Here is a 14379-nt window from a genome sequence, read left to right as displayed (position 1 = left end):
TCATTGCGACTTTTTATCTCACAGTTCTGACCTTTATTCTTGTAATTCTGACTTTACATCTTGTAATTTTGAGTTTATATCTCGCAATTTTGAGTTTGTCTCACAATTCTGACTTTATATCTCATGCTTCTCACAGTCTCTTCTGGCTTTTTTTCCTCTCTGAATTCTGAGTTTACATCTCGCAACTCCATCATGGAATAAAAAAAAAAAAAACACATTTCACAATTCTGACTTTTCTTCTCAGAACTGAGACTATATCTCTCGCAATTCTGACTTTGTAGCACACAATCTGCTTTTGTTTTGTTTTTTACAGAACAAAATAGCTGCATGTTGAGAAAGAACGATGAGTAAATCATTTTGAAAATTTACGTATTGGAGATGTTCCACTAATGACAAAAAAATTGTTATAATCAAAGACCCAGGACCAATTATTTTTGGAAATCATTTCTCAATCACCTTGCTATCCTTTTGTGTTCCCTAAGTTGTGTATTTACATGTTTCGTGCATATGTAGGAAACTAAGGAAATGGATGCGAGGGTTAAAACAAAAAGCTTGGGACAAATTGGAACCCTGGACTCTGGGCTGGACGCCCCTAGAGACTAAACAAGCCGTGTTTCTTATTCCCCAGGCAGCCCACCCTGGTGTTTGATCTGGGGGTTTGGCTCCAGCCAGTCCCGGCATTGTATCCCAAACAATGCACCCCAGACCTACTGAACTCCATAAACATATCCCTTTGTGGGCTTTTCCTCGAACTCAGGGTGGGGGACACCCGCTGCCAGGAAGAGGGACTCCTGTCCAAAAAAAGACCGCTGTGCCTCCCTCGCCGGCTGCTGACTGGGCATTCCTGCCTTTAACCTCCAGGGAAAAGTCAGCTTCATAAATTCACAGGCCGCTGGATCATAAAGGTGTGCAACTGCATGATAAACAAAAGTAGTAGTCAGCTGTTTATTCTACATATAAATATATACAGAAATATATATTAAAATGTTGTTTTATTATTGTTTAAATATTTATATTATTTAAATTTATATCTTATTTATATCTTATATACAATTATTAATATTTTGAAATAGCTTTTATTTTTACATTTATATTTTTAGTATTGTTTAAATATTTATATATTATACATTTTTATTTATGTACTATTATTAATAGGGTTAATAATAGTACTATTACTAATTATGTTTTATTTTCACATAATATTTAAATTTTTAGTAATGTTATTTGTTTTTGTTATTTTTATTAGTTTGCCGTTTTTATTTTTATTTCAGTCTATATATATATATATATATATATAAACTGAAATAAATTAGGGTTATTATCATAAACTAAAACAAGAAACATATTAAACATTATGTAATATTTTATTTAAGTTGAAGAACTAAAATCACTAACTGGAAATAAATAGAAAATAAAACTGAACTAACACTAAAAATAAATAAAACATAAATAGCAATATAAAAATATAAATGACAAAGGCATATTAAAAAATTACTTATTAATAAACTATTATATAAAAGCAAAATCAAAATATTAATAAATGAATAAAATATGAATAAAAACTGTAACAATGCATAAAAATATTAAAATGATAATAATTAATAATAATATATATATATATATATATATATATTATTAGAATTTATGAAAAATGTATACAGTATCTCATAGAAGTGAGTACACCCCTCACATTTTTGTAAATATTTTATTATATCTTTTCATGTGACAAGACTGAAGAAATGACACTTTGCTACAGTGTAAAGTAGTGAGTGCACAGCTTGTATAACAGTGTAAATGTGCTGTCCCCTCAAAATAACTCAACACACAGTCATTAATGTCTAAACCGCTGGCCACAAAAGTGAGTACACCCCTAAGTGAAAATGTCCAAATTGGGCCTAATTAGCCATTTTCTCTTCCCGGTGTCATGTGACTCGTTAGTGTTACAAGGTCTCAGGTGTGAATGGGGAGCAGGTGTGCTAAATTTGATGTTATCGCTCTCACTCTCTCATACTGGTCACTGGAAGTTCAACATGGCACCTCATGGCAAAGAACTCTCTGAGGATCTGAAAAAAAGAATTGTTGCTCTACATAAAGATGGTGTAGGCTATAAGAAGATTGCCAAGACCCTGAAATTGAGCTGCAGCACGGTGGCCAAGACCATACAGCGGTTTAACAGGACAGGTTCCACTCAGAACAGGCCTCGCCATGGTCGATCAAAGAAGCTGAGTGCACGAGCTCAACGTCATATCCGGAGGTTGTGTTTGGGAAATAGACGTATGAGTGCTGCCAGCATTGCTGCAGAGGTTGAAGGGGTGGGGGGTCAGCCTCTCAGTGCTCAGACCATACGCCGCACACTGCATCAAATTGGTCTGCATGGCTGAAGAAAGAAAGCCCGCAAACAGTTTGCTGAAGACAAGCAGACTAAGGACATGGATTACTGAAACCACGTCCTGTGGTCTGATGAGACCAAGATAAACTTATTTGGTTCAGATGGTGTCAAGCGTGTGGCGGCAACCAGGTGAGGAGTACAAAGACAAGTGTGTCTTGCCTACAGTCAAGCATGGTGGTGGGAGTGTCATGGTCTGGGGCTGATGTGAGGGGTGTACTCACTTCTGTGAGATACTGTACATGCAATAAAAAAAATTTCCGCTGTATATTTCTGTAATAAAAAAGAGTGCTTGGAGGGGGGAATGTGGATTTCCCATTATGCAATGTAAATCATCTGTATTAAGTTTTTGTTACCTATAATTCTACATTTACATTTAGTCATTTTAGCAGATGCTTTTATCCAAAGCCACTTACAAATGAAGACAATGGAAGGCATCAAAATCAACAATGATATGCAAGTGCTATAACAAGTCTCAGTTAGCTTAGTACGTTTTTTTTTAATTATATAATAAATAAAGAGAAAACAGATAGAATAGAAAAAGAATACAGCAAGAGCAATTCTTTCTTAATACTGTATTTCCGTGTATTACGGTGGCTCAGCAGTGCAAAACAAACGTAGTGTTCTCGTGCAAATCAAATTTGATTTTAAGTGCAGAAAGAAGCTGCCATGATGACTCCAGACCTCCAGGTGTCGCTGTGGCCTCTGGCTGCGCATGCGCAAACACAGCAGCCGATCAGCTGACCGTGAGTGAAGCCTTTGGAAACACTGGAGTGTCATTATGAATATCAAATCCTAAAACGGATCCTTAGAAAATTATTTAGTTAAAACTACCAAGTAATCGTCGCGTCATCTCGTTCACGTTGAGATCAGGTAAGCTCCGCTGGAGAAGCGACCGTTTTAAAGGCTGTTTGTGTGATCGTGCGGCATCGTCTGCAGATTTAGCTGTGTTTGCTAGTGTGGATTAGGGTTCATGTGATGTTTATGTGACTTATAATCAATTACTTGTGTTTTCAGGTTGTTCATTTATAAGAAACATTTAAAATGTGGCGTGATGCAGATTTGAATGTAGCCTATTTGTCCAGTTCTCTTGTACTGTGTGTATGAAACACTGCGTGTTTATGATGTGATGGTTTAAAGCATCGGCAGCCTGATATAAAATCATAATCAGTAACAGCCTCAGATTATCAAACATCTTATATCTGATGAGATTATTACTATGATCGGTCACTGTCCATTCAAGGTCGGTCTGAGATTCAACTCGTGACTGTCATTCATTTTGAGGAAATGACCCAATCAGGTTGTCCATGTTCAGTATTAATATTATCTACAGATTTATGTGTTCTGACATTAAAAATATATTGTTCCCATTAGTTGTCAAATAACATGACAGTTTATTAAAAATTAAGATTTTCACTTTAAAATGTAAAGGGAAGTTCTGCACAACAAGGACCTACATAGAAAAACTTGGATTTTAAATCAATAAATATTTATAATTTAGTAAATCAAATTTTTTTTTTAGTAATGAAAATATTTATCATTTTAAACGTTTATGTATTTAATCGGGTAGATATTGCTTTTTGTATATTCTTGTAGAGGAAAACCTGTCTGCAAGTTATCACGAATAATTCTGTGTGTTTTTAGAGTTTGCTTTACAGCAATAAGTAGAATTTTAATCTTTTAATTTGCATGATTGATATCTGACATACACGTGGAAATCAATGCCACAAATCTCTATAATATATAACTCGTACCCTGAAATAATAAAGCCTAAAATTTTAATTAAAACTACAAATGTTTATTTTTTTATTTTTATTTTATTTTATTATTATTTATTTTTGGTGGTGGGACTAGTGAGAATGTTGGCAGGGCAAGTACAAATGTGCATGACAGAAAATAAATTATCATTGTTTAGGCTTTTATTAATGAAAGTATTGTTGCATTTTCTTGACTCTGTTTTTATTTTAATGACTGTAAACACTGCTTTAAATATCTTTGATAGAGTTGTTGGTGCAGTAAGTATGAAGTTTCATTTCAATGAGTATAATAATGTCTTTCTGCTTTAGACTCTCCATTTCTCGCTCCTCAGCAGCCATGACCGAGTTCTGGTTGATTTCTGCTCCTGGAGAGAAAACCTGCCAGCAGACATGGGACAAACTAATGACAGCCACAACTCGAACCAACAACCTCTCCACCAACAACAAGTTCAACATTCCTGATCTCAAGGTCACATTCTCTTCCTCTTCCTCTTTTTAGAGTCTGAGCTGAGCAGCCTTTTGAGCTTCTTCTTCTTTATTGGCATTTTCTGTAATATGCACTGTTGTTTTCAATGGGGTGCCGCAGTCAGGTTCTGGAAGTAAAAACTTGTTTGTTTTCTATAACTATATAACTATAACTATAACTTCTAAACCTTTAAAGACAAACCTACTGTGAATTCCAAGGCTGTTCCACCAATCAAGGGAGTCATGGCGAGCGACTCTTTAGCTCCGCCCACTCCCATAAAGCACATTTGTTGTAATGATATAATCAAGTCAGTCTTGCTTTGCTGTTGAATATATATATATATATATTAGTGCTGTTAAACGATTAATCCGGACATGCATGTATATATTTCAGAAAAATGTTATGTTTATATATTAAATATATTTATGTATAATATTAATTATATGAATATAAATGTAGACATGTAAATATTTTCAAAATATATACTGTATGTGTGCGTATTTATATATACATAATAAATATGCACAGAAAACACATAATGCAGACAAAAACTTTTATTTTGGATTCCATTAATCGTTTGACAGCACTTATATATATTATATATAATATATTAATAATATATATATATTATATATATATATATATATATATATATATATAATATTTATTCATTTATTTTATATTTATTTTATTTTATTTTATTTTATTTTATTTTATTTTATTTTATTTTATTTTATTTTATTTTATTTTATATTTATTTTATTTTATTTTTTTGCTTCTATAAATTTTTTTGTTTCTATAGATATTATCAACAATTTTAAATAGTTTTATAGTTTACCATTATTATGTAATTCCAATGCTTCATAGGATTGTAGTTCTTTCCCTCACCAAAGCTGTAAAGTACATAGTCTTGTTGTGCCTTTGTCTTTTTCTAAAATCAGAATTTCAAAGCTTTAGCTTCAAATCAAAGTTTGTAACATTGTGATTCTCCTTGTAGCTGGTTGGCTTGGTTCATGTCTTATAATGCTTTAACAGACTTTTAAAAAAAAAACCCTATGGAAGAAATACTTCCAGAACCAATGCTGCTGATAAAGCGGACGGACGCTAATGCACTCGATTGCACTAACAATTTCAAAACTCTCAATACAACAATTTGCGGCGTTTAAAATGTTCACAGTATGTTTATGTGGTATTTTGCATGCACGATTCCTCTGATTGCAGCTAAAATTAGCCTTTTTCAGAGCAAATGCATAAGTCTTGTTCCTATTGCCCAGGGTCAAGTGACCCTTCTGGCCTGTGTCATCTTGACCAATCACTTTCCGCCTGACAGGATGAGAACAGAGGCGGCGCCACTCTAAGCGCCGGCGGCCCCTGATGTCTCTACGAGCCGATGCTGATCAAATCCAGCCTGGCTGCGTTTGTATTGCTTCATTATACTGGATGGTGATCAAAGTGTTTCTCTTCTCTAAACGCTGCAGGTCGGGACATTAGATGTCCTGGTGGGGCTGTCTGATGAGCTGGCCAAGCTGGATGCTTTTGTCGAGAGGTAAAGTTGTTTTTTCTTTCTTTTTTTTTTACGTTCAGCACCGCAGAACCAATGTAAACATTTACATTTACATGCAAAATGATTATTCACAGTGTTTGGGTGTTTTAAGGATATTTTTGTGTTTAATAAGATGCTGTGGGTGGTTGCTAGGGCGTTGCTAGGGTGCTTTCTGTCCCAAATAAACAGGTGGATCTTGACTCCCAAGCCTCCATCCTTAGATTAAGCGTGCACGATTTCTAAATCGCTTTATAGCACGATTCTTTCCGCGCCCCTGACCTCCCGCAGCATGCTATCCGATTCAATCAGAATGCAGCGCACCTAAATGGAGCACGAGAACAGAACAGACCGTGCATACAGACGTAACACCAGGTTCACACATACTCCGTCTGTGATGCATATGCGGTGCATACTTTTTCCGCGCTCACATTAACGGATCAGAGCGTTCACACTGCACGTGGTTGCAGCGATTGTTTCTGCATCGAGTCTATTTTTGCTGAGCTGCACGCGCTGAATTAAAGTGACAGCGCATTGTTTGCGGTAAATATGAACATGGATTGACACGGAAATGCAGTAATTACACCATAAATGCATATAATTAAGTCTACTGTTTCACAGTAAACACATGGCTTTTTGGCTAGATTTAAAACAAGGAAAAGTGCACTTTTAGAAAAACAAGGCAATAATAGAAGGCACTGGAGGTTGCAAAACAAAGTTTAAACGTGAATGTGTATATGAAAGATTGTATTACTGTACTGTGATAAAAAAGAATCATGCTGAAAAAGCATTTTCAGTAACAACAATTGGATTTGAAATCAAAATAATGGATAAGTTGTGTTTGTGGTAAACAGCCGTGGATCAGGAGCATCCTGTGTGAAAGCACAATGAGTCTTACACATACTGTATACGCACTGCAGACGGAGTACGTGTGAACCTGGCGCAACACAAATCTATTTCAACACCCGAGGCAGTGCCACGAATGACTAATGCATGGCAAAAAATCCCTGGACATGAGATGTCTGTTCTAGAGACGTGTTACAGTTTTTTAGTAAAGCTCTAATTGGTTTTCTTTTGGAAATATGTTTAAAATTCACACTGAATGGATTTATGACTGTAAAGCGTGTCTGTGTTTGTCAAAATCGTGATTACAATCGAAATCGCAAAATTGATCAAACAAAATAGTTTTTTTTTGTCTGTATCACACAGCCCTACTTTCTATATCAGCATATGGATTTTTTGAAGTTTTATTGTCCATCAGATGAAATTATTAAACTCTAATCATTCTTATCTGTAACACAAAATGTGTGGGATGCGTTATGCACCAAAAAAACACTTTATTTTACGGTGTCCTTGTTACACGTTACATGCACTTACTATTATAATAACAACAAATTATGCATAATTACATGCAAGTAGCTCTAAGCCAAACCCTAACCATATAGTAACTACACATAGTTAATTAATATTACTCAGTACTCAAATGTTTGATTACACTGTAACAAGGACACCTTAATATAAAGTATAACAAATTTTTTGAAGGATTACAAGAGATTATTTCAGTTTTCATGTTTAATTCAATGTATTTACGTTTCTCTTTTGCTCGTAAAATTTACGAGTCATTTCTGAATGAAAATAGTTTTTATACCAAATTATTTCAGTGTAGTAATAGTGATGCTTGACTATAAAAATACTCATTTTAAGGCCTTTCTGTCTAAAAGAATCAAATATCTTGCAGATTTGAGTTATTGTGGTTTCTAGCAACGACATAACTATGCAGTCAGCCTTCAGTCAAAACTCCTTACGTGTGTTTCTTTACTTTTGTGCGGTGAGGAATCTCATATAGAGGTGAGGTTACTGCAGCATCTACCTAAAATGAGTTATTAGCAGTTTGGTGACGCGCTAGCTTCATATTTCAATTGCATGACTTACAGCTCATCCTTAGATGTAAGTCGAAAATATTCCTCAATTTAAGTTTTGATAAAAGATGGTCAAAGCGTGCTTCGGTAATATTAGTTCCTGTCAGCATTACGTTACTTTAACATAACATCAGGAATCCTGAGTTGCATGCACAGAAGCATCTCCAGACCACGTGTCTGATATATTACCAGTATTTTATTTTTGCTCGGTTTGGCCAGAATATTCTCACATTTTTAAAAAGCTTTATGAAACTGGGTTTCTTGGACACCTCAGTGTTCCTGAATCATCTGATATGTGATGTTTTGAAGACTTCTGTGTCTTGGAGAATTGGAGAGAGATTTTTCAGAGGGCTGTGATGTCTTTTGATGCCGTTCACAGTGTGGTGAAGAAGGTGGCTCAGTACATGGCCGACGTGTTGGAGGACAGTCGAGATAAAGTCCAGGAGAACCTGCTGGCTAATGGAGGTGAGAGTCTGTGGTATGAAATGATCGGACGCTGTTGCCGGTTTTGTTGCATTAATTCTCGTTTTCTTTGTTGTGTTTTAGTCGATCTGGTCACCTACGTCACAAGATTTCAGTGGGACATGGCCAAGTACCCGATCAAACAATCCTTGAAGAACATTTCTGAGATTGTATCCAAGGCAAGCGATCTGATCCAACCATTTCTATATGAATTTTGGGACTAAAATCTGCAATGACTTTACTTTTAGCACTGGTTGCTTAGAGTAAAATGCAATATTCACATTTTATATCACTCGTTGGTAATATTTGTGCATGTTTGATATAAATCATATTTATTATTGCTATGCAGTTAGGCCGTTCTGGTGCTTGAATGAAACTCTCTCCCCCTGCTGTTCATCAGCAAGTCTCACAGATTGACAACGACCTGAAGGCTCGAGCGTCAGCCTACAACAACCTGAAGGGAAACTTACAGAATCTAGAGAGGAAGAATGCGTGAGTAAATTCAGACTCTTATTTATATTCATTATTTGAGCTTTATTCATTTAGTTAGTAACCTGGACACTAGTAATTCATTTTAGTGCATTGATTTCTTTTTTTTATTTATTGAATAAGTACTGAATATACATATATATATATATGATGCAACACTTACAAATAAAAAATAAATGTTTTTTTTACATTGGAAAATTCAGTCTTTTTTTTTTTTAAAGAACATTCGCAGAGCTCTTTTCCAGTTTATACATCTGACAAATCCAAAAAAGTAGTCATAATTTCAGTGTTTGGGTGAACTACTCCTTTAAGAAAATAAATGAAAGGAATGACTTTGAGAGTCATGGCAAAGAAAGCATTTTCCAATGAACCAGTGTGATTTTTGTCGTCTCACCAGAGGGAGCCTGCTGACCAGGAGTTTGGCAGATATTGTCAAGAAAGAAGACTTTGTGCTTGATTCTGAGTATCTCATTACTATGCTGGTGGTGGTACCAAAGTAAGTGACATGTTCCAGATGAATTCAAATCTAATGTTTTGCTACAATTTAATTTTTTTATAAATCAAAGAAAAATTAAGAATTTTGACTAGAAATCTTACCGAATGTTAGAATTAGACACGCTAGCAATGTACTATTGAGAGAACAGAATGGTTCGGCGAATGTGATGAACTGCTCACTCTATGAGGGACCATATGTGACCCTGGACCACTAAACCAGTCTTAAGTCGCTGGGGTATATTTGTAGCAATAGCCAAAAATACATTGTATGGGTCAAAATGATACATTTTTATTTTATGCCAAAAATCATTAGGATATTAAGTAAAGATCATGTTCCATGAAGATATTTAGTGAATTTCCTACCGTAAATATACATTTTTGATCAGTAAAATGCATTGCTAAGAACTTCATTTGGACAACTTTAAAGGCGATTTTCTCAATATTTCGTTTTTTTTGCTCAGCTTTTTTATTTATTCAGCTTTCAGATGATGTAGAAATCTCAATTTTGAAAAATTTACACTTATGACTGGTTTTGTGGTCCAGGGTCACAAATGTATAACATATCGCTAGGTGCTATTTACAGTGAATGGGGAAAAAAGCAAGGAGATGGGAGCTGAACTTCTTTTAACTTGAGCACCGTGTTTTTAGAATGACATTTCATGCACTAGACACTGCAAAAGACGCAACAGTCAAACGCCATCAAGCGCATGTTTACATAGAAAAAGAATGGAAAAGCAGCGCAGTGGAATGAAAAACCTGTAACGAACTACTATTGTGTGTCTGATATTTCAAGTTTGCATGCTGACAGGCTGAAAGCAGCTGGTATTTTATTACAAAACCTTTATATTTAATAATGGTCTACTGATGTTATACTTTCATTCATTTCAAATTGCCTCGACTTCTATCATTTCTGAACATATGATATGTTTAAGATAAGTTTGTACAATATGTGCCATCATAATTCATGCGTCTATTTTGCAAAGATGTTTAAGAAGTGATTTGTTTTACATTTAATCCATGTTGAAATCACGTGTGCTGCACTTGGAACAGAACTTTCTTTAACTTGTAAAATGTTAAATTTTTATGTTGAGAAGTTTGGTTGAGAATTGGTCAAACATTCTGATAAATAAATAGAGATTTTACTTTTTGCCATATCGCCCAGCTCTAATTTTGAAACATAAAAATGAGCCTCTCTGAACATATTTGTGTATGCACACACACCTATTATATTGAGTTTTTCCTCATGCACATACTGACAGCAAGTTTTCTAACCCTTCAGAACAAATTATACTGACTGGCAGCGCACTTACGAGACTCTTGCAGAAATGGTGGTGCCACGATCTACAAAGTAAGAAACTTCCAACAATTTCCATTTATAATCCTTTGCTCGTCATGCACCTGGTCACAAGTCACAGAACAGAAATGAAGGAAAACCGATCGAGTACTAATAAGAACATGCTGTGTTTTGCCTTCAGATAATGGAATTATTAATTTTAATAGTGTCATATAGGTGTTGTTTGTTTTAAATTTAAATTTAATTAAAAAAACAACAACACGATATATAGGATTTGGGGAAAGCTGACGTACAAAATGATTTGTTAGAAACAGCTGATATTTTAGGGAAATCAATGTGTCTGCTTGAGGAGAACATGTTTAGGACGTAACTAGACAAATTAGTGGCATGCTGGGTTACTTAGGAAACCAATTAACTAATGCAGCAGAACAAACAGACACCATTTACCAAGTGTCTTTAGTGTAAAATGAAATACGATAGGCGTTTTGTTAATCTCACTGGAGATTGTCATTATTGTTAGTAATTTTTTTACTTAAATGAGTATAATTTAAAGGTAGCCCGACAGTTACTACCATGATGTGTAAATGTTGTGCAATTCAAATATTTTTAATGCATTAGAATAATGAGAATTTTCTTCATGCAAAATATAATTCTTATTTTTTTTTTATGAGTGAAATATGACTGAGATTCTCCCTGCTAGCCGATACTTAATATAGTATTGTTTTCTTCTCGGCAGTTTACTTTTTGAGGACCAGGAAAGCGGCCTGTTTACAGTCACGCTCTTCAGAAAGGCCATCGATGACTTCAGACTCAAGGCCAGAGAAAACAAGTAAACAGCCGATTTCTGCTCCACCGTGTGTTCATGAATCACCGTTTAGATGTCTGAGAGAACATCCAGTTTAAGGATCTTAATGCCTTAGTCATCCCAGTGTCCTCTTTATAGGTTCACGGTCCGGGACTTCCAGTACAACGAGGAGGAAATGAAAGCAGATAAGGAGGAGATGACCAGACTCTCAACTGACAAGAAAAAGCAGTTTGTATGTATCTGCTAGATGGATCTTCAGAGCAGTTGGCATGTTACTTCATCAGTGTTGGATTTTTTAACTGGTTCATACACGTGTCCTCTGCAGGGTCCACTTGTTCGATGGCTGAAGGTGAACTTCAGCGAGGCGTTTATTGCTTGGATCCATATTAAAGCTCTGAGGGTCTTTGTGGAATCAGTGTTGAGGTAGCGACACAATACAACATCTCTTTAGGTTCTTAGAGAGCTCGGATCTGAACTTCTACAACTTGCTGGTGTCAGCTAGATGAATACGTGAACAGTTTGAACGTGTCATCATTTGTTTGGTAAATTTCTAAATTTCAAAAAATAAAATTAGCGATTTCTGAAAGTACCATTCAAGAGGGCAGGAAACACACGACAGAGGACTGACATAACTCCCCCCTCCCGGAAGGCGCGTCCTGCGCCGTAACAGTACCACCTGGGAGGGAGGGTGGGCACTCTCCATAAACTCGATGATCAACTGGAAAAAAATAACCCTAGAGAAGACTATTTTGCTAAATAGGCTACTTGCACTATATTACATATTCATTATATTGTTACTTAACCCATCATATTCATTATTCAGTGTATGTTAGAATAAATCAAAGTAAATACGTTTTTATTAAGTTTAAATTTGTATATTTGAACAACAAATTGTAGAAGAAATGTAATTGTTATTTAAAAGTTTACATAAAAACTGCATTATGTGCAATTTCAGATTGTATTTGAGTGTTGATTACTACATAAATTTCATTCATAAACTTATTATTAAATAAAATGGTTTTGATTTTCAGCTAAACAAAAAATTATTTTGGTGTAATAATTTCAATAGAATTACACAAACTCAATAAAAAAAAAAAAGAAGTGAGTTTTGGTTTCAACCAAGTGCATCTAAGTGGATTCGGTTTTGGCCCAGAATTTTCATATCAGTGCTTCACTCATTTAAATAATTGTTATATATGTGACCCTGGACCACAAAACCTGTCTTAAGTCGCTGGGGTATATTTGTAGCAATAGACAAAAATACATTGTATGGGTCAAAATTATAGATTTTTCTTTTATGCCAAAAATCATTAGGATATTAAGTAAAAATCATGTTCCATGAAGATATTTTGTAAAACTTAAAACAAATTTTTGATTAGTAATATGCATTGCTAAGAACTTCATTTGGACAACTTTAAAGGCGATTTTCTAAATTTTAGATTTTTTTTTTGCACCCTCAGATTCCAGATTTTCAAATAGTCATATCTCAGCCAAATATTGTCCGATCCTAACAAACCATACATCAATGGAAAGATTATTTATTCAGCTTTCAGATGATGTATAAATCTAAATTTGGAAAAATTGACATTGTCACATATATATTTTTTATTCTAAATAAACAGATATGGATTGCCTGTGAACTTCCAAGCAATGCTGCTACAGCCCAACAAGAAGAACATGAAGAAGATGAGGGAGGTTTTGTACGATCTTTACAAGCACCTGGACAGCAGTGCAGCTGCCATTATTGACGTAGGTTTACTTTTGGCCTTAGGCTATGATTTTGTGTTGTGTGGTTCAAATACAAGGAATTATTTTATGTAAGTTCTTGTCATCTTTTTCCTGTTTCAGCAATCTGCCATGGATATTCCTGGCTTGAACCTCAGCCAGCAAGAATACTATCCCTACGTGTACTACAAAATCGACTGCAACCTGCTGGACTTCAAATAGAAGAACCGCTTTTAATCACGTGCCCCTCCTTTTGTTTTGTCTCTGTGAATAAATCTAAGTTAAATTAAACTGTATATTGCTGACTTCTTGTTCTAGTCACCCCGCCATGCATGCTCATTCATATTACATTGTCGTCCAGTCAATGACTGCAGGAGAGTACCTATATCTGCCGCCCGTAGTACTTTGTTTACATTTTTTTAAAGAATGTCATTGTGTTATCATATGTGCAGGTGAATGAAATTATGCGTTTTAAGTCATTCCACTCATGTTTTGTGACGTCTAATAGTTACATCTGATGTTAGTGATAGATATTATTGTGTGCGGACAACTGTGTTTTTAACCTTTTATTCTTAAAATGAACCAGTGGTCCATTTAAACAAACAAAATGAGAGAAAAAAGTGTTACAAAGATGCAATATAAATGTGATGTTATGTACATTTGGTGTTTAAAGAGTTATATGTGCGAAATTATTGTCATGGAACCAAAATATAAAATTATTATAAGTACATTAAAAAAATGTGTGGTGTTTGTTTGTAAAACACATTTACCAACTAAATTTGCATTTCCAGAAGGCCAATCAAAATATAATGCGCAAATAAATGAAGGAAAGAAGGTCAATTGCAATGCAATTAGCTCATTGCTATTTAAGTTATGATTTTCCCCGAGGGGACAGAGGCCACGGCCACGGCCACGAAGACCACCTGCCATGGCCTCCAGAGCTCCCTGCTCCGCCATGGCTGACATTAATTGAGTGATAAAATTGTACATCCTTATGGAAATTTAAATCTGATTAATTTTCAAATTGTCATAAATCAACAT

At 35.0% G+C, this 14379-nt stretch overlaps 1 protein-coding gene across 2 annotated transcripts; it reads left to right on the top strand.

Moving 5' to 3' along the window:
- Positions 1-3076: 3076 nt before the first annotated feature.
- Positions 3077-13629, top strand: atp6v1c1a (ATPase H+ transporting V1 subunit C1a). Of its 2 annotated transcripts, XM_058748174.1 has the most exons (13): positions 3077-3259; positions 4453-4612; positions 6088-6155; positions 8448-8533; positions 8615-8709; positions 8931-9022; positions 9417-9515; positions 10794-10862; positions 11545-11637; positions 11752-11845; positions 11939-12036; positions 13236-13362; positions 13462-13629. In XM_058748174.1, the coding sequence occupies exons 2-13, from the start codon at positions 4481-4483 to the stop codon at positions 13558-13560; spliced, it is 1152 nt and encodes a 383-aa protein (XP_058604157.1). In that variant the 5' UTR covers positions 3077-3259; positions 4453-4480; the 3' UTR covers positions 13561-13629. The 2 variants fall into 2 exon arrangements, with proteins under 2 accessions (XP_058604157.1, XP_058604156.1); XM_058748173.1 differs by having other exon boundaries at positions 8448-8709.
- The last annotated feature ends 750 nt before the right edge of the window (positions 13630-14379 follow it).

The sequence above is a fragment of the Onychostoma macrolepis genome, chromosome 16 (genome assembly GCF_012432095.1).
Source record: "Onychostoma macrolepis isolate SWU-2019 chromosome 16, ASM1243209v1, whole genome shotgun sequence".
NCBI classification, from domain to species: Eukaryota; Metazoa; Chordata; class Actinopteri; order Cypriniformes; family Cyprinidae; genus Onychostoma; species Onychostoma macrolepis.
This window is presented reverse-complemented; position numbering and strand designations above follow the sequence as displayed.